This window comes from Camelina sativa, chromosome 14 (assembly GCF_030686135.1).
Source record: "Camelina sativa cultivar CO46 ecotype springtype chromosome 14, ASM3068613v1".
Taxonomy (NCBI): domain Eukaryota; kingdom Viridiplantae; phylum Streptophyta; class Magnoliopsida; order Brassicales; family Brassicaceae; genus Camelina; species Camelina sativa.
The window spans coordinates 8,696,478-8,714,565 of NC_141893.1; the positions used below are offsets into that span (position 1 = coordinate 8,696,478).

Genomic DNA, 18,088 nt, shown 5'->3' on the forward strand with positions numbered 1-18,088 from the left:
AAGAGGCTAAAACCTGAGAAAACATTGCTTAGAATCTGTAAACAGCTTTGTTAGTGTTTCTGGGGTTAAAATGTGTCTTAATCCAATGCAACTAACAAATTATAATAGTTTGAGATGGATCTGGAGAGTTTAAAAAACACTTATACCCATTTTGTCCCAAAACAGGCTAATACCTGAGAAAACATTGCTTATGAGCTTTAAAAAGCTTTGTTAGTGTTTTTGGGATTAAAATGTGTCTTAATCCAATGCAACTGACTAATTATAAGAGTTTGAGATGGATTTGGAGAGTTTAAAAGCCACTTATACCCATTTTGTCCCAAAACATGCTAAAACCAAGAAAACATTGCTTAGAAGCTGTAAACAGCTTTGTTAGTGTTTCTGGGGTTAAAATGTGTTTTAATCCAATGCAACTGACTAATTATAAGAGTTTGAGATGAATTTGGAGAGTTTAATAGCCAGTTATACCCGTTTTGTCCCAAAACAAGCTAAAACATTAGAAAACATTGCTTAGAAGCTGTAAACAGCTTTGTTAATGTTTCTAAAATGTGCCTTAATCCAATGCAACTAACTAATTATAAGACATGGAAAAATATAGATATTTTTTCTCCAATATCATTTGATGTAAAAGAATTATATTGATACTAGGTACTATCCCGCGGAAAACCCTGGGTTGAATTTTTTTAATGAAAATTTGTAATAATTTATTTTGTTATTATGTTATTATTTATAATGGTTTGTGATTAAAAATTTGTTGCTTATATTATAATTTTTGTATTTTAAAATTTTTATTGAAAACCTATCAGTAAAACATTTGCATGTAATGAATAAAATTATTTAAACTTTTGTCAGTTAAACGAAATCTTTGCTATAGTTGTGAAGTAAGTAAAAAGATATAACTACCATGTAAAAAAAAAATCTTATCTGTTAGTTTTTAAAGTACAAATTAGTTTTGATTCTAATAGATTTTTTTTTACTTTTCTACAATTTATTTTATTTGATGTGTTCCTAATTTTCATTTTTTTAACTAGAATTATTTATTTAATTAATTAATTAATCTTAATTAAGTTTATAATGGCAATTGAATGTAATTTACACATTTTTATATTTGTACTTCTCAGTTAATATAATAGGATGACTTCAAAACAATGAAAAAGCATTATAATTGTGGTATTTGCTCTTTTGGTGTACAACATAATTTTCTGAATTTATATATACATTTCTTAAAAAATTTGATATCATATAATCATACTTGAGATTATTATTTTCATAATTATTACACACACAAAGATATTTAAAGGAAAAACAAACAAAAGAGATATATATAGCTTCTTAGTCAAATAACCGTAACCACAACTTTGATCAATGAGATACTACTCACTTCTTCAAACCTCATCCACCCAAACACAAATGTCTTCCAATCCTTCTCTTATCTTTCTCCGTCTGATTCCTTTTTATATTCCTCTGCAATTTTCTCCCATTTTGATTTCATTTGCTCGGCAATGGCGATGACTACTATGAATGCTGCTGTTTCTCTCACATCTTCAAACTCTTCTTCTCTTCCTGCTACTAGTTGTGCCATTGCTCCTGAAAGGATCAGGTTTAGTAAGGTACTCTTTTATATCTATCAAATACTCTGCTTTTTAGAGGTTTGCTTATACTCATCTGGGTCTTAATCAAGTTTGGAACTTGGATAAACGTGCTTCTGGGTCTTACTTCTCTAGAGTATACAGAGAACATTTTCGAAAATCGACTGATGATTTCTTAAATATGCCAACTTTGATTACTAGGTTAGGTCTCTGTTTAATGAAGTTTGGAACTTTGGATAAGCAGCTTCTGGGGTTTCACTTATAATGTAGTGGGTTTCAGTTCATCTAGTATTTGATGGGATCATGATTAGGTCTCTCTGTTGTTTTGGTTTTTTTTGAAGGGTGCTCTTTACTACAAAAGCAACAATGTAGTGACAAGTAAAAGAGTGTTTTCCATAAGAGCTCAAATCACAGCAGAGACGACAGATACTCCTACTCCTACTCCTGCCAAGAAGGTAGAGAAAGTGTCTAAGAAGAACGAGGAAGGTGTGATTGTCAACAAGTACAGACCAAAGGAGCCATACACTGGAAAATGCCTTGTCAACACCAAAATCACAGCAGATGATGCTCCTGGAGAGACCTGGCACATGGTTTTCAGCCATGAAGGTAGGGGATTTGATTAATTACTTGATCTCATAAACGTTATAGTTCTGTCATCTGTGTATGATTCACTTGTTGATGGTGATTGAAGTAGCATTTATGTGTCTTTGATAGGCGAGATCCCGTACAGAGAAGGGCAATCTGTTGGTGTGATTCCAGATGGAATTGACAAGAATGGAAAGCCTCACAAGATCAGACTTTACTCGATTGCCAGCAGCGCTCTTGGAGATCTTGGCAATTCTGAAACCGTAAGAGACCAATTCTTTTCGTTTTGAGAAAGAACACGGTTTGTTTTCTCTGGTTAAGTGAATGAACAAGTTTGTTGCAGGTTTCTTTGTGTGTGAAAAGACTTGTCTATATTAATGACCAAGGAGAGACTGTTAAAGGAGTTTGCTCAAATTTCTTGTGTAAGTACCAATGAATAAGGCTTGTTTTTTTGGTTAAAGTTTAACTTCTTTCACCTATTATTCAACTTTTGGGCTTGCTTGTCCTTGTTTTTCAGGTGACTTGACACCCGGAAGTCCTGTGAAGCTCACTGGTCCTGTAGGCAAAGAAATGCTTATGCCGAAGGATCCAAACGCCACTGTTATTATGGTCTCTCCCCTAAACCTCAAATATCTTGACTTTCTTATGATTAAACTTCCATGTAGGTTCTGTTTCTTGAAACATCATTAAACATTAATATTATCCTTCTTCTTGATGAACGCCACAGCTTGCTACAGGGACGGGAATTGCACCTTTCCGGTCTTTCTTATGGAAGATGTTCTTCGAGAAACATGATGACTACAAGGTGAAACGATTGCTATGGTCAATAAGCTTTTTTGATAACAAACAAACATATCAAAATCTAATACCTTGTAATCCTCATTATGCAGTTCAATGGCTTAGCTTGGCTTTTCTTGGGTGTACCAACCACTAGCTCATTGCTCTACCAAGAGGCATACATACATAAACTCTTCTTCTAGTTTTCAAAATCCTTCCAATTCAAAATAACAAAAAATCCTGTTTTGATTCTCATGTGTTTAAACATCAGGAGTTTGATAAGATGAAAGCAAAGGCCCCCGAAAACTTCAGGGTGGATTATGCGATAAGCAGAGAACAGGCGAACGACAAAGGAGAGAAAATGTATATCCAGACTCGGATGGCGCAGTACGCAGCTGAATTATGGGAGTTGTTGAAGAAAGACAACACTTTTGTCTACATGTGTGGACTTAAGGGAATGGAGAAAGGAATCGATGACATTATGGTCTCATTGGCTGCAAATGACGGTAAGAAGAGCAGAAAAATAGTACTCTAATTCTTGAAACATCCACTACTACAATCAAGGTAAACTCTAATGAATGAATACATGTTTTTTTTTTTTTGTGATGGTTTAGGTATTGACTGGTTTGATTACAAGAAGCAGTTGAAGAAGGCAGAGCAATGGAACGTTGAAGTCTACTGATCAAAAGAGACTTTGACATTCGGTAGCAAGTATAGTGCAACAAAACTGTTATTTTCGCTTCCCAATTGCTGTAATTTAAAGATAAGGTTTTTTTTAGTTATATTTTGCTAAAAAGGGAGTTATTTAATCTTTTACCATTCGTTTGCTACCATTTTTTGGCTCTAAGTTAAAATGATACATTGATAGAGACAGAATTACCCATCCAAAAAATGTCAACAAAGGAAACAAAAATGGTTACAAAAAATTGACAGCAATATGTATATTGTGCGGTAGCTAACCAATCCTCTGACAATGAATGAGATGAGTACTACTATCCAACCTAAATCGATAAACATTATCAAATGAAACTCTACTATATAAGAAATATTTACATGCTTCTATTAAAACAAGTAATGGTTTCTTAGGATAATTGAACACTTGAGTAGTTTAGTTGATTTTGGGTTAGACCAATTCATTTGCGTTTAAGTGTTTAACTTTACAACGTTACCTTTCAAAGCCGTAAAATATCATATGAGTATATTATCAAGACATGGTTGAGATATTTTTTACTTAAGAGCCGACCAGAAAAAGAGCAATCTAGTATAGTAGGCTAAATGTTTCTTCACACTTTTATCTTTTTGTCAGAGACTCATTTGTCAGTAACCGTTTGATCACAACGGCTAAATCAACCACGTGGTCAGACACACCGTAATATACCAACACACAGCAACACTTGATTGTAGCTCATTAAAAAAGATCGCCAACAGAATTAAAAACTCTTTAAACCACTCTCCTCTGTTTTACACCATCTCTGTTTCGCTCTCTCAAGAAGAAGAAGAAGAAACAGAGAGCGTTCACATTATCCCTTCTACACAAACATGGCATTGATCTTCTTCTTCTTATTATTATCGAACATGTTCTTCTCCGGTAAGAATCTTTTTTCTGATTTACCTGTAAATCTCAATGACTGTGTAATCAGTTTCAAAGTTTCTTAATTTTGTATTCTAATCTCAGGAGCTATGTCGAGGAGCTTCACAATAGCGAACAAATGCGACTACACAGTCTGGCCGGGAATTTTATCTAACGCCGGGTTCCTCCGTTGCCGACCACTGGCTTCGTTCTTCAAAAAGGAGAGACACGTACAATCGACGCGCCGTCTTCATGGGGAGGTCGGTTCTGGGGAAGGACACTCTGCTCAACCGGTTCCGATGGAAGATTTACATGCGCCACCGGAGATTGCGGTTCCGGAAAGCTCGAATGCGCCGGTACTGGAGCTGCTCCTCCGGCGACTCTAGCTGAATTCACTCTAGACGGCTCTGGAGGGATCGATTTCTACGACGTGAGCCTCGTCGACGGATACAATGTCCAGATGCTGGTGGCTCCTCAAGGCGGTTCCGGCCTGAATTGCAGCACTACCGGCTGTGTCGTCGATTTAAACGGCTCGTGTCCGTCGGAACTAAGGGTGAATAGCGTCGGAGGAGGCGATAAGGGAGCGGCGATGGCTTGTAAAAGCGCGTGCGAGGCGTTTCGGGAGCCGCAGTATTGCTGCAGCGGCGCGTTTGGGTCGCCTGATACGTGTAAGCCGTCTTCCTACTCGAGGGTCTTCAAGAGCGCGTGTCCACGCGCCTATAGCTACGCGTATGACGATAAGTCTAGTACATTTACGTGCGCTAAATCTCCCAACTACGTCATCATGTTCTGTCCTTCTCCCAACACCAGGTTTTCAATTCTTGGTCTATTTACTTTCACCCCTTCAATTCGTGTAATAAAAGGTGGTTAGAAATAATTACTTTATAATCATAGTAGCTGACTAACTTTACACTAATGATGATTATTAGAATTTTTTGCTTGTTGTATAATCGAAGTCACTTTATAATCATTAATTTTGCTATACAAGTTTTGTTTCTTTTCAAAAAGAGTTAAGTCATTTTGTTTGATAGATACTGTATTTGTTTGTCACGCTCCAATGTAAGAGACGAGTAGGAACATTATTAACTCATTATTTTATTTTGCAGCCTAAAATCAGCGGAGGAAGAGGAACATAGCACAGAGACAATGACGAAGACGAAGACGACAAGTTCAAGTTCCGCCAGTACGACGTCGTCGCAGATGGTCTATGAAGGTGCTCTGGATGAAAGTAGTGGTTCACCATCTACGTGTTACGGCTTATCACGTGTGATCACAGTCGCTGCGCTTGCTTTTTGTCGTATGTGGTGGTTATTCTGACTAGATTCTATATCTTTTTAGTGTCTGCCGACGTATGCGAAGAAACAAAAACGTATATGGGCCTTAGAAGGCCTTTTTATCGTCCTGCCCATGTGACGTTTGGATATAGTTGTTCACTCGAGATTGAGATATGCCGATATGGTATAGAGTTGTAACTTGTAAGCCTAGAAGATATAATTCTTTTTCATGTGTTTAATTCGAATATGCATGTATGATTAGTAATCTGGTGATCGAAAATATACGAAAGCTGGGCCAACAATCCTACCTTAATTTACATTAATTTCGAATATGGGCCAACAATCCTACCTTAATTTACATTTCGAAAAGACCGTTTTCGACATAATTGAATTATAATTGGAAAAGAAAAGAAAAATTGTCAGAAGTGGGATTTGAACCCACGCCCTCAACGAGGACCGCAACTTGAGTGCGGCGCCTTAGACCACTCGGCCATCCTGATATGTTTGACTTTTATGATCACATAACCCTTAATAAATACGAGTCAATACGGTGCTCAACCCATTTTGACCAATTATTACCAAAGGACGAGTGAATTACTCGGATCGTGGAGATTAGTAAAGCAGCACATTGATCAGATCTACAGTAGCTCCACAACTCACCATTTGGTCGTTGACCAGAAGAAAGAAACACAGAGAGTTGAAGAGAGAAAAAAAAACTATGGAGGAAGCGGCACATCCTTACGTTCCGAGAGATCTGAAACTGCCGGGATACGTACCAATCTCAATGTCTATGTCTTTCATCCTCGCTGTCTACCTCGGTGCTTCCCTCCTTGTCGTCTCCCTCGTCTGGCTTCTCTTAGGTAATCCAATTCCCGCTCCACCTCAATCTCTGTCAAAACCAGATCATCGATTTTAAGTTGAATTTGAACACATTAAAAGAATTGATCTTTAGTTTGATCCAAATTCAATTAGAGAGAATGTTTTGCTGATGGGTTGGGTTGGTTTGGTTTGGTTTCAGGGAGGAAGAAAGCTAAAGTTGAGAAATTGCTAATGTGTTGGTGGGCATTCACTGGTCTCACTCACATTATCCTCGAAGGCTATTTCGTTTTCACCCCTGAGTTTTTCAAGGACAACACTTCTTGTTATCTCGCTGAAGTCTGTAAGTTCCTCTTTTTCTTAGTGTTTGTTGTTCTTTGTTTCTCCAATTCGACAATTAGCTTAAAGTTTGTTTCTTTCTTTCTTTCATAGGGAAAGAATACAGCAAAGGTGATTCGAGATACGCAGGAAGGGATTCTGCAGTTGTATCTATTGAAGGGATCACTGCTGTTATCGTCGGCCCTGCTTGTCTCTTAGCTATGTAAGTTTTCTTCATTTCAAGTGAAGTAGTATCTTTGCCATTTGGTTTTCTCTGTGAGATAAGAAGTAAATGAATTTTGTTGTTGTTGTTGATGTAAATCAGATATGCCATTGCTAAGGAGAAGTCGTATAGCTACGTGCTTCAGCTTGCGATCTCGCTTGGGCAGCTCTACGGATGTTTGGTCTACTTCATTACTGCTATCTTGGAAGGAGACAACTTTGCTACGAACTCATTCTACTATTACTCATACTACATTGGTGCAAACGGATGGTGGATCTTGATACCGCTACTCATTTCTTTCCGTTGCTGGAAAAAGATTTGTGCAGCTGTTGCCAACAACATCGTCGAGACAAAGACAAAGACAAAGACAAAGAAGAAGAACCGTTGAAGCAAAGATCAAAGACTCTTCTTCTTCTTCCAACATTCGACCTAGTGATCTGATCTCTTTATCTCTTCAGGTCATTGTTATTATTATAGCAATGAACATGAGTCTCCTTTTGCGGACGATTTATCCAATTTAAAAACTTTTGGCTATGTTATATCTTTACAGCAATGAACAAGGGGTATAATTGATCCATTTTTCATTTGATATTTTGCATTTTTGTTAAGCTTTTCTTATATTAACTCAAGATCCCATTTATACGGCTAATCAAAAGGGATAAAAAGGTCGTTTTGATGGTGAGGCATAATACAAGTTGCAGAGATATGCATAATAGGTAAGCAACAAAACTACCAAGCCAGTGTGAGTTGTGGAGATATACATCTCAGTGGTCTTTGACAAGTATAACAATGAAAACGTATGTGTACTTAGGAATATCTTTGAAAAGTACTAATGGATCTGATAACGGAGCTTGTTTACCAAAATATAAGATATCTTGATTGTAATAACAGACCATCATTCATTTTTCATCTTGCGGCTCAAAAAAAAGCTTGGAGCAAATACAGACTCAAAATATTGCATTTTTTCTTTGCTATATATACAACCAGGATTGGATATTTTAAACCTTTTCTTAAGACAGACAATAGAAGGTACAATAATATGTTGATGCAAGTTTGTTTGATAGATGTTAGAGATGAAGATTGTCAGTGAGGTGGCGGAGGAGAGTGACACTCCCTTGGCTTCTCGGTTGTGTCACTGTCGTCTTCTTTCCACCTCTGTTCCCCTGCAAGTGAAGAAATGGACAACTTAATCACATGACTTTGATCTAAACCTTCTACCAACATAGTTTAAGTTTGCTTCTTTGTGTCTAGTTCGGTCATACCTTTGGCTCGGCGATATCATCCTCGATATCTAACGTGTTTATTTCTCTTGTTAATAGCACAGACGCAGCAGGTTGGAGTCTCCTGTTACAGGAACAAAGGTTTTCTATTTAGGAAAACCTGAAAAAAGAGACAGAGAAAGAAGAAATAAAGATTGGCAGAAAAAAAGAACCTTCTTGGTTTCTGTCCATTCCTCTGTTTCTTAGTTGATGTAGGTTCTGATTCACGGGCAGGATTAGGAACCTCAATTTCCTGAACTTTGGTTGATTCTGCTTTCTTTTGAACACGGGTCTTGCCGTTTTTAACCTAGAAATGAGAATGAAGTTTAGTTATAACAGTTTTAAAGCATTGTGAACTTTGATTTTGTGCCATGAGATGAAGTTATCAAGGTTTGTGGAGGAGCATGAGATTGAGAATGGCCAAACCTGTGGTTTCTCAATCTGCTTATCTTTTATGTCCAAGTCATTCATTTCCTCAGTTAGAGATCTGGATGGCGCTGGCAACAGTCTTCTGTTTCTGGAAAGAACCAAAGATAATTTAGACAGAGAAAGAGACCGGTTCCTACAACTTCAATAGAGAAGAAGATCAAGATAACTCTTAACCTTTCTTGCTTCTCTGAATCAGGACATCTGCGGGATATTGCGGATTTTGTTTGAACGTTAGACATCCGGCTGTTGATGCAATCTTGACTAACTTCAACTTGTTCTGGTGAAGGTGTTGGATCATCTTGATTCTGGATGACCTAGAGGAAAATCAGTTTTGAGTTCTTTACATTATTCTAGAGTTGTCGAATCTAACGGACTGATCCAATGAATGAAATTATTTCATTATACCTGATCTCTTGGAAACTCAGTAACTTCAGTTTCAACATTAGTAGTCGCAGAAGGAATCCCCACATTTTCTTCAGAACTGATAGACTGCTGATAAATGCAAACACACAACAAAGAACATGATTTCATGAACAAAGTTTCTGAGTTACACAAAGAATATGTCCACTTAAACTATCCTTACTCTTGGCTCTGCATCATTCTGAGAAGACAAGTGACATGGAACGAGTACAGCATCTTTCACCTTAAAACACAAATGGAAATCAGTTTTGAGTTCTTTACATTCTGGAGTTGTCGTATCTAACGGATTGACCCAATGAACGAAAATATTCCATTATACCTGATCTCTTGGAGACTCAGTAACTTCAGTTTCAACATGAGTAGTCGCAGAAGGAATCCCCGCATTTTCTTCAGAATTGACAGACTGCTAAGTGCAAACACACAGCAAAGCACATGATTTCATGAATTCTAAGTTACACAAAGAATATGTCAACTTGAACAATCCTTACTCTTGGCTCCGCATCATTCTGAGAAGACAAGTGACATCGAACACGTACATCATCGTTCACCTTAAAACACAAATGGAAAGGTTATAAAAATTAAAGAAATTATGACATGCAGCCTTAGAAAGAGCAGATACTCCAAGACATAATTAGTAAACAGATATATATACACAACAATATAGCAGCCAGGCACTACATTTTTGCTTGGCACAGGAGACTCGCTAGATTCATCTGCGCTGACTTTTTCGTTTCCATATACAACAGCTTCTACCTCAGGTATACATGACTCTACCAGGCAAGAGGACTTAAGACTGATCAACTCTGTCTCCAATCCAAGAGATTTTAGCTCTTCTCTTCGAAGGCTATCTTTGAGAGTGCAAATTTCACCTTCTGCAACCTAAGATGATTTAAAGCAAGAAAAAAGATATCTTTCAACTGTGGTACATCATAGCTTCAAGGAAGTTATCTTAGTCGCAAATTGTTCAATGAAAACAAAGCCAAATGAAAGGCAAAGTCAGGATATTTACTTTTAGTTTCTCGTTGTACTGCTTCAGAACATTCCATAAGACTTTAGAAAAATTCCGCATGATGATGTGCTCTCGCTTATTTTTATCTTGGGCAACATGTTCCAGCTTTCTTTCCCTGCAAATGCACTGGTGAGGAGACGTATTAGATATTAGCTTTCTTGTTTGTAAACAAGTCTTTTCTGTAATCTCTCATCACCTCTCTCAGGGAAGATAAGAGATCGCAGAACGAAAGCGACCAATAAAAATTCCATACAGTCAAAGTGTAGAAAATTTGTCAGAGAAAAATCTTACCTTCCTGAGCAATTTGGTTTCTCTCTTCATGAAAAATGTCTTCAATCTAGAGATGGAAAACACAACAATTTTTAGTAAATGGCATATGTCAATAACTTTTCAGTTTTGCTGAAAAATACAATAACAGTGTATAGAGGAAGCCAAACGTACTTGGGAGTTCTTGGGAGCACTAAGTTTAATCTTCTTGTTTTTTTCAGCTCGTGGAAATGTCTTGAGCTGCCTCTTGTTGCAAGGTTCCTCGGTGTTATCAAATCTAAACAAAACATCAAATTCAAAGGCATTAGCACTTGCGAGAAAAGTATACTTCCTCTTTGAGTTCATAATAACAAACATTACTTTATTTTCATATACGGTGATGCTTGTCTCAAAAGATAGGAGGTATCAAGATAATCCTCTTCCCCTGCTTTGACAGTTAAAATCTGTAACATAGATAGAAGATGAGAAGAGTTTTCAAATATTTGAAAATTAACTCTTGTTAAAGAACTCAACAAAATCCTAAAAACTGTTACGCATACCAAAGCCATCCTTTTTTTCCCCTCTAGGTAATCGCGCAAGTACCTTGTCAACTACATAAAAGCCAAAATCATATTACCGTATAGAATGGGGGAAGATTAGATAACTCATAAATCATTTAAAAAATTCATGAGGTAATCTGAAGGGGGTTTTAAGGTAGACGCTACCAAAGAATTTTGATGATGTTTCTGCAATCCCTTCTTTCGGTTCTTCTGGTACTCCAAGAGTGACTGCCAACAGACACCGAGTGTTCATGATTAGTAAAATTGGAGGCATAAAAAAAGAAGAACAGCTCAAGGGAGACCAAAATCAATGGCCTTACCCGTAAACATTGACCAAAAACCATGGATGTGTTATTGATGAAATTACTCTCAACCAACCTTTCTCCCTGCAAAACAATTTGAAGGGGCATACAGGGACCAAGTTTTAGTTTACAGATGAAGACATCTTCACTGTTAAATCACTATTTTGATGCTAAGAACAAGTACTGGACAAAATTTTACAGTCACCTATAATCTGTAATTAAACTAGGAATATTTTCTCCTAACGGTTACACAGAATCGGTATTTTTAAGACAGATGCTTTCAGACATGACATATATTAGTGGCTTTGCATATCAAATATGTGAAGAGTTCATATACAAAGTGTAAACACAACAGATTAAAACCTGATTTCCAGTTCTTTTCTCTCTTTCTGCACCAGCCAGATCCACTATTGTCAGCATAGCATCACTGGACTGCATTTTTGTCTCGTTGGAAAAGCGATTGCATGATGCTCGTATGTTAATGATGCATTGTGAGCGACTGCGAGTAATTCCAAAATTAGTATAGAACATGAAGACATCCAGTTAAACATAAATGGCTCTATTTTCCATGTGGAAGGCTTCTAATTCAGTTCATTTATCGATTAAATAAAGGGTGTCAGGGTGTGTTAGCAAAGGTTAAAGTCAAGGTAGAGCAAAAGTTTTGTTGCCAAGTACCTTGATTGGCTGTTCGAGTTTGTGGTAGCTGTTGCACGTTTCAGCATTGCTTGTCCAATTAAAGACTCTGCTTCCTCCAAACTCTGGATTGGGACCTACTTAACACAACATAATTGAGAAAACGGAGAGTTACAATATTCATCTATCATTATGAAATGCAACTGAATGTTATTGTCAACCCAAGAAAACTTCATAAGAAACACTCACAAACCTCTTTCAAACCCCTGATGGTTGATTGTTGCACAGACAATTCAGAGCTTTCACCACCTAGTAAATCATAAGCTTTCTCCCCTTTCCCTCGCTCGGAGCATATTTCAAATATGGACAAGTTAAATGACCTGAAGAAATGCAAAGAGATGTTATGGAACAAAAAGATAAAGGCTATACAGTTTGGTATTTCAGCTATTGACAGAAATATCCCATTAAGATGAACAAACAATAATACCTCACAAAATCATCAGAAATCGCATCTCTCTTCTTGAAAATCTGACGGAGAGTAATTGGCACAATTCCAGGATTCTTCAAAGTTCCAAAGACAGTATGAGTCTTACCAGAGCCACTAGGTCCCAACGCAGCCAACATTCCATTTTTCCCTTTCATAAAATCCTCCAACAACGGTTGAACCATTTTATCATACACATCGTTCTACAAACAAACCATCAATTAATCGGTCATCTCAGAACCCAATCTCAAATTAAACCAAAAAATAAAATAAAAAAAGCCAAAATCGATAGGGGAATTGGATCGAACCTGGGAACAATCAGCCGGGAAGACATGAGAAAACCCTTCGTATACCTCAGTCTTGCTTCGTTTCAGCTCTTGCAACGCTTGAGGCGGAGTTAATGTGACTGAATACGAATCGTTCAGAGCAATACAAGCCACCGCCGCCGTCTCTTCTTCCTTCTTCTTAACCTTCTTCGCGATCTCCGGGTTCCTATTCTCCTTCGCGATGTGCTTCTTCGAAGGATTCTGCGGCCAGACATTTCTAGGTCTGCTCTTCGCTGTGGTGGTGGTAATAACCTTGGTGAAGGTTTTCAAAGGTTTGATTCTCAGGAAAATCTTCAAACTCTCTGGAACTGTGGGTTTGGTTTCGGATTGAGGGATTTGGATGGAGAGAATCTCGTCGATTGGGAAAGTAGGAACGTCGTGAGAGGAGAGAGGTTGTTGTTGCTTAGTTGCAGTGGTGGTATACGGAGTTGCTCTAGCTCTCCTCGGAGGGTTTCGTCGTACTGTTACGGTTGAAGGACACGGCGGAGGACTGATACTTTTCTGCTTCTCCTCCTCCATTTGTCTCTCTGTGGCGGAAAAATGGAGCGTTTCAATTTTCAACTTTTCAATTGATAAATCAATTTTGGAATTTATTTCAGTACGAAATTAATTTAAAATAAATACTTTTCGAATTTCAAATCAGCTCATCCATTGGGCTTTAAGTAAAAGCCCATTAGATTTGTGCAATAAATCATAGTTTCTTCAGTCTTCTCGAGTTCTTGTCTCCGCCTCCTCCTCAGCCCTTAAATCGTCGCCGCCGGAAACTGTAAGCACAACTCACTAACTACCGTTGGAAACTTAACTGCTCACTTTTACTACTCGTTCTCTCTTCTCATAAAGTTCAGTAACGTCTCGCCGCAAGTCCAGGTTTTTCTTTTATATATATTTTGTTTCTATGTTTTTTAATTCTACTTTGATTCTATGTAATGTGGGTATTTCTTAACTATCTAAACTTTTGTGTTTTGGTCAGTTTTGTTCTAATCTAAGCCGTTGCTTCTTTTGCGTTTTAGAAGGTTGTGTCTCAAATGGAGAAGTCGCGGGAAAGTGGTTTCTTGTTGTGTGGTTTGTGTGGGACGATGCTTATCTTGAAATCAACCAAGTCTGCAGAATGTCCACTCTGCGACACAACCCGAAATGCTAATGGTATCCATGATTAGATTCGTGTTAAAAAATTTATCCTTTAAAAGCATAAGTCACTGTACCAATTAAAAGTTAACATGTCAGCAATTAAGAATAATAATTTTTAAAAAAAAAATCAAAAAAGAAAAAAGAAAACACATCACTTTTACGTTCACATACCACGATTTTCTATCACCTTATTCACATTTCAAACTTCAAACGAATGTAAAGATTAAATAATATAAGTTTGCTTTTTTTTTCTGTACCTAAAAATTATCCCACGATCTCAGTTCTTTTTTTCCACGATCCTCAAAAAACTTCCCACACTCTTTCATCAACTGACTTCAAATCAATATATATATCAAAATAAATTATCACTATCAACACCTTCGACAAAGAAAACCCCATCAAATCTGCAACGAAAAATTGCAATTACAGTTACGAACCAAACAGTTTTTGATCAGATCTCCGAACCATTCTTCCTGCTACTCCGTCGAACCCGAATCGTCAACAATTCTCATTTCATTGTTTTTCAATCCATCTACGATCATTTCCGTCATCGTCTTTTGACACTCAGAAGGTGATTCATCTTTCATGTTTCACTCACCTTCTCTAAATCACCATAGAATCTGTAATTTATTTTTTAATATTCAGCAGTTACTTTTAATATGTAATTTTGACTGCCACTTTTTTAATTACAGGTAGGATTGGGGTCGAAGGTTGATTTCAGGTTGCGCGCTTAATTATGCTAAAAACTTATGCGTAATTGGTGAGAAAAGGACAATGAACGATATAAAAGAACTCAACATTTCCAGACATCCATGTCATCAGATGTTGAAACTACAACTCAGTACGTGATTTAAGGTTAGTTCCATCAAACGATGAGATCAATTTAAATCATAATCACCTCAGTGCATTATCAAATTTAAGGTTAGTTAAATATGCTTCTGGTTTTATGTATAATAATTAGGTCTTGCGGTCTCTTTTTGTCCTCAAGTCAAAAGTTTCCTCCAGTCTTGGTTGCACATATGTTCACAAGTGACACAAGACGTATTAATTTCAAGGAGTATATTAGAACTTATAACTCGATGTTTGCAGTCAGTTCCACAGGTAAGATTGATAGTATGCTTCTGGTTTTAAGGACGTTTAAAAGTCTTTTATATTTTTATACAATATACTTGAGCATATATATGTATGACTAACTTCTTAAAATGATGATAACCTTCAGGAACATCCAAGAACATGATACATACTTATATGTGAATCTCAAGGTAACATATTTACACAATTTTCATATCGTCAACAATATATATCAAATATATATATATATATATTATATATCATTGACAAATATATATATATATATACATCATTGTCAATCCTACTTAAATTCTATATTATCATTGTCAATCCTACTTAAACTCAAAGATGTTCCATCTATCTCGATGATTTTTACCTAAGCTACCCTATGGTTTTCTTGCGGAACTTCTATGGATTGTAGATATAATATTATGTATTTTGTATTTATTTAGTCTACCGTTTCATGCTTAATATGATTAAACTATGTGTTTTATTATTAGGTATCATCAGTTTCAAATCGATTTTGTTTTACCACAATTTTAAAGCAATGATTTTGTTTTTTTTTTATATAAAATTTTAGTAAAATAAATGGTACCGTGTGCGTAGCACGGTGATAATACTAGTATCTCAATAATCCAACAGTTTTGATTCTTAGTTTGGTTGGTTAGTCTTATTGTGCTTTAAACGTCATTCTTCTTTATAGAAATCATTGACAAGAAAATAGCTTACACAGTTGCTGCTGAGGTATGTGCTTTTCCTTTATTCTCTATTATGGATTCTTGTCTGACTAGTAGTTTTGCTGCATCATGTAATCTCTGTGTGTATTATTCTCAAGTTGTGTATAAATCAATTGACTTTGATCACGGAGTAGCAAAGATCTCGCTCCATTATAATTAGTAAATAGGCAGTGAACACACACATAGACCCGTGCATGTTCTGTGTACTTAGTGTAAAACCTGAAATTGGAGACTGGTTTTGTTATTCTTGCAAAACCCAATATATACCTCAAGGCAGAGTTAGCATACATACAAGTCACGTTCGTTACTCTTGAGCTTTTTGCAAGGATATCAGAAGAGAACTAGGAATATCTCTGTTTGGTGAGAAAACGCAGGAAGAAGCTGAGCTACCTAAGGTAGTTTAAGAATACAGAATTGATAAAACTTATTATCATGCCTTTTTCTTAATCCATGACTTCTGATTTTCATTATTCTTTTTGCAGATTAAAAAGGCGTCCGAGAAATGCCAGCACCCGGAGCTTGTATACACAACCAGACAGGTAAGTCTAAGCTTTCAAGTTCTTCCTCTTGTCTTCTTGTTTCTTTCCAAAGGATGTTTCACCAGAGTTTCTTGATTTTACAGACAAGATCAGCGGATGAAGGACAAACAACATACTACACTTGTCCCAATTGTGGACATAGATTCAGAGAAGGTTAACATTGTTATCATCTCCACCACAGAGAAGACCAGTTTTGTTTCTTACATTGATGTTACAAACTCAATATTCGATGTCATCATCATTAGAAACATATCTTTTTATAAGTCTTCAAATAAAGAACATAAAAATGAAAATCTATAACCGCCAGGCTATTTTGTGCCAAGAGAGCCTTTATAAAAGTCATGGCTTAACAAATCACACAAAGTAGAGAAGAGTTCTATCAATTTAAAAAAACAAGACAGACCCAAGCCCAAATAAAGTATTAAAAAGCCCATAAGATTGTTTTATTTGTAACGTCATCAAACTTTACGTAGCACACACCCACACGGCCACACCACCTTTTCACCGGAGCTGTAAAACTCGCCGGATGTTATCGGTGGCTACGTCGTTTTTCCCAGCAGCTTCGACGTTGCAACGGAGCTTCGGTTTGATCGAAAACCTAGGCATGGGTAAACTACTCGGCGGCGGGGATAATAACATGATCGCTGGACCGGGGTAACCATCAAATCCTTTAGGAAAATCACGCAGATGGTTAGACCGGACCGGAACAGAACCAGTACGAGTCAGTGTCGGTACAGACTCGACGAACTCAACTTTCTTCTTTTCAGAAATTGGTTTGGTTTGAACAACGCAATTGAGAGTAGAGTTGTTGTTGTTGACACGTGGTCGAGAGCTGTTGACGCGTTGCAGAGGAAGAGTTGAGCTGTTGACACGAGGCAGAGGGAGAAGAGGAGGCTGAGAGTAGTAACCAGGTGGCGGGGGATATGCCGGAGAAGATCCCCAAGACGTTGGATTAGTCGGAAGAGCCAAACTTCCTCCGGATCTTGAAAGAGAACCACGAGAACTCCTTCTTCTAGGGTTCTTGAATGGTCTCAAACCAGAAACCTGTTTACCCGGTGAACGTTGCACTGCTATTGTTTCCATTGATTAAGCTTTTAATTTTCTAAAGTTTTTTTAAAAAGAGTATTTAATTAATGAAGATTTGAAACGATGAATCAAAGAAAAACAAGAGAAAAAAAGGTATTTTATATGTAACGTTTAAATGGCGACGATCTACCAAATAATACGATCGAAAGCCCTATAATTTGATAGATATTCAAGATTTATGACAAGAGAAAAGAGAAAAAAAAAGTTTATAAAAGATGTTAATAATCAAACTTCCATTAGAAGATCCGAAGGATCGTTCGATAAATTATAAACTCTCTAAAAGAACCCTAACCTCGAGAGGACAGATGTTGCCAGGCACTGAGCACGGCTGGTTCCTTTTATAATCGAAACCACCAATAATAATGCGAATTTTTAAATTGCCATTTTAAAAGTTTTTATTGATTTTTTGACTATAAAATGTCGTGGTTAATTATAAACTTATTTATTAATAACTTATTTATGTTATTATAGATTATAGCTTCAAGTCAAGTGTCCATATACCAATTGCGCAATACAGCACAAGTCCCGGGAAACACTATAGGACGGTCACCGCCGATTGAGTATGAACCGTTGGATCGTGAAATAAGTATTACAATAGCCGCTGAGAGAATCTGAACCGTGTGATAAGGGATCTTGCTTTAGGCAGATCTTGACCATACACGTCGGTATCATCGGTGGCTTTCTTCCTTGATGACCTCACGTGGAGGGAA

General features: G+C 37.0%; 4 protein-coding genes, 1 non-coding gene and 2 pseudogenes across 7 annotated transcripts; 4 read left to right on the forward strand and 3 right to left on the reverse strand.

Annotated features, from left to right (window-relative positions):
• The first annotated feature begins 1,317 nt into the window (after nucleotides 1–1,317).
• On the forward strand, nucleotides 1,318–3,744 carry LOC104740698 (ferredoxin--NADP reductase, leaf isozyme 2, chloroplastic-like). Its single transcript, XM_010461379.3, has 9 exons — nucleotides 1,318–1,607; nucleotides 1,928–2,192; nucleotides 2,301–2,434; nucleotides 2,515–2,593; nucleotides 2,689–2,780; nucleotides 2,899–2,976; nucleotides 3,062–3,124; nucleotides 3,220–3,454; nucleotides 3,563–3,744. Exons 1-9 carry the CDS (start codon nucleotides 1,500–1,502, stop codon nucleotides 3,628–3,630), a joined length of 1,122 nt encoding a protein of 373 aa, XP_010459681.1. The 5' UTR covers nucleotides 1,318–1,499; the 3' UTR covers nucleotides 3,631–3,744.
• Nucleotides 3,745–4,364: 620 nt separating this feature from the next.
• On the forward strand, nucleotides 4,365–6,031 carry LOC104740700 (thaumatin-like protein 1; annotated as a pseudogene). The gene is made up of 3 exons (XR_015580234.1): nucleotides 4,365–4,536; nucleotides 4,624–5,328; nucleotides 5,625–6,031. The product of XR_015580234.1 is annotated as a thaumatin-like protein 1 (transcript).
• Nucleotides 6,032–6,209: 178 nt separating this feature from the next.
• On the reverse strand, nucleotides 6,210–6,292 carry TRNAL-CAA (transfer RNA leucine (anticodon CAA)). Its single transcript has one exon. It is a non-coding gene; the product is annotated as a tRNA-Leu (tRNA).
• LOC104740701 (putative 3-beta-hydroxysteroid-Delta(8),Delta(7)-isomerase) lies at nucleotides 6,285–7,740 on the forward strand. The gene is made up of 4 exons (XM_010461381.3): nucleotides 6,285–6,652; nucleotides 6,811–6,951; nucleotides 7,041–7,149; nucleotides 7,252–7,740. Exons 1-4 carry the CDS (start codon nucleotides 6,511–6,513, stop codon nucleotides 7,535–7,537), a joined length of 678 nt encoding a protein of 225 aa, XP_010459683.1. The 5' UTR covers nucleotides 6,285–6,510; the 3' UTR covers nucleotides 7,538–7,740.
• Nucleotides 7,741–8,003: 263 nt separating this feature from the next.
• Nucleotides 8,004–13,390, reverse strand: LOC104740702 (kinesin-like protein KIN-6; annotated as a pseudogene). The gene is made up of 22 exons (XR_015580235.1): nucleotides 12,800–13,390; nucleotides 12,495–12,694; nucleotides 12,261–12,387; nucleotides 12,050–12,144; nucleotides 11,738–11,873; nucleotides 11,393–11,458; nucleotides 11,238–11,300; nucleotides 11,073–11,123; nucleotides 10,894–10,976; nucleotides 10,708–10,810; nucleotides 10,558–10,603; nucleotides 10,267–10,392; nucleotides 9,936–10,136; nucleotides 9,746–9,805; nucleotides 9,577–9,663; nucleotides 9,421–9,480; nucleotides 9,243–9,329; nucleotides 9,012–9,151; nucleotides 8,835–8,925; nucleotides 8,582–8,715; nucleotides 8,412–8,493; nucleotides 8,004–8,312 (listed from the first exon to the last, which is right to left on the reverse strand). The product of XR_015580235.1 is annotated as a kinesin-like protein KIN-6 (transcript).
• A 158-nt stretch (nucleotides 13,391–13,548) lies between these two features.
• LOC104740705 (uncharacterized) lies at nucleotides 13,549–17,693 on the forward strand. Its single transcript, XM_010461387.3, has 6 exons — nucleotides 13,549–13,684; nucleotides 13,828–13,960; nucleotides 15,720–15,760; nucleotides 16,080–16,148; nucleotides 16,236–16,292; nucleotides 16,376–17,693. The coding sequence occupies exons 2-6, from the start codon at nucleotides 13,843–13,845 to the stop codon at nucleotides 16,448–16,450; spliced, it is 360 nt and encodes a 119-aa protein (XP_010459689.1). The 5' UTR covers nucleotides 13,549–13,684; nucleotides 13,828–13,842; the 3' UTR covers nucleotides 16,451–17,693.
• On the reverse strand, nucleotides 16,534–17,375 carry LOC104740703 (uncharacterized). The gene has a single exon (XM_010461386.3). It carries the CDS (start codon nucleotides 17,373–17,375, stop codon nucleotides 16,794–16,796), a length of 582 nt encoding a protein of 193 aa, XP_010459688.2. The 3' UTR covers nucleotides 16,534–16,793.
• Nucleotides 17,694–18,088: the final 395 nt, after the last annotated feature.

Coding starts and splice junctions, on each gene's coding strand:
- LOC104740703 (XM_010461386.3), bottom strand. CDS start 17,375: ATGGAAACAATAGCAGTGCAACGTTCACCGGGTAAACAGGTTTCTGGT.
- LOC104740705 (XM_010461387.3), top strand. CDS start 13,843: ATGGAGAAGTCGCGGGAAAGTGGTTTCTTGTTGTGTGGTTTGTGTGGG. Junction 13,961..15,719: donor CACAACCCGAAATGCTAATG/GTATCCATGATT, acceptor TCTTCTTTATAG/AAATCATTGACAAGAAAATA. Junction 16,293..16,375: donor TTGTATACACAACCAGACAG/GTAAGTCTAAGC, acceptor TTGATTTTACAG/ACAAGATCAGCGGATGAAGG.
- LOC104740701 (XM_010461381.3), top strand. CDS start 6,511: ATGGAGGAAGCGGCACATCCTTACGTTCCGAGAGATCTGAAACTGCCG. Junction 6,653..6,810: donor CCTCGTCTGGCTTCTCTTAG/GTAATCCAATTC, acceptor GTTTGGTTTCAG/GGAGGAAGAAAGCTAAAGTT. Junction 6,952..7,040: donor TTGTTATCTCGCTGAAGTCT/GTAAGTTCCTCT, acceptor TTTCTTTCATAG/GGAAAGAATACAGCAAAGGT.
- LOC104740698 (XM_010461379.3), top strand. CDS start 1,500: ATGGCGATGACTACTATGAATGCTGCTGTTTCTCTCACATCTTCAAAC. Junction 2,193..2,300: donor CATGGTTTTCAGCCATGAAG/GTAGGGGATTTG, acceptor TGTCTTTGATAG/GCGAGATCCCGTACAGAGAA. Junction 2,977..3,061: donor AGAAACATGATGACTACAAG/GTGAAACGATTG, acceptor CTCATTATGCAG/TTCAATGGCTTAGCTTGGCT.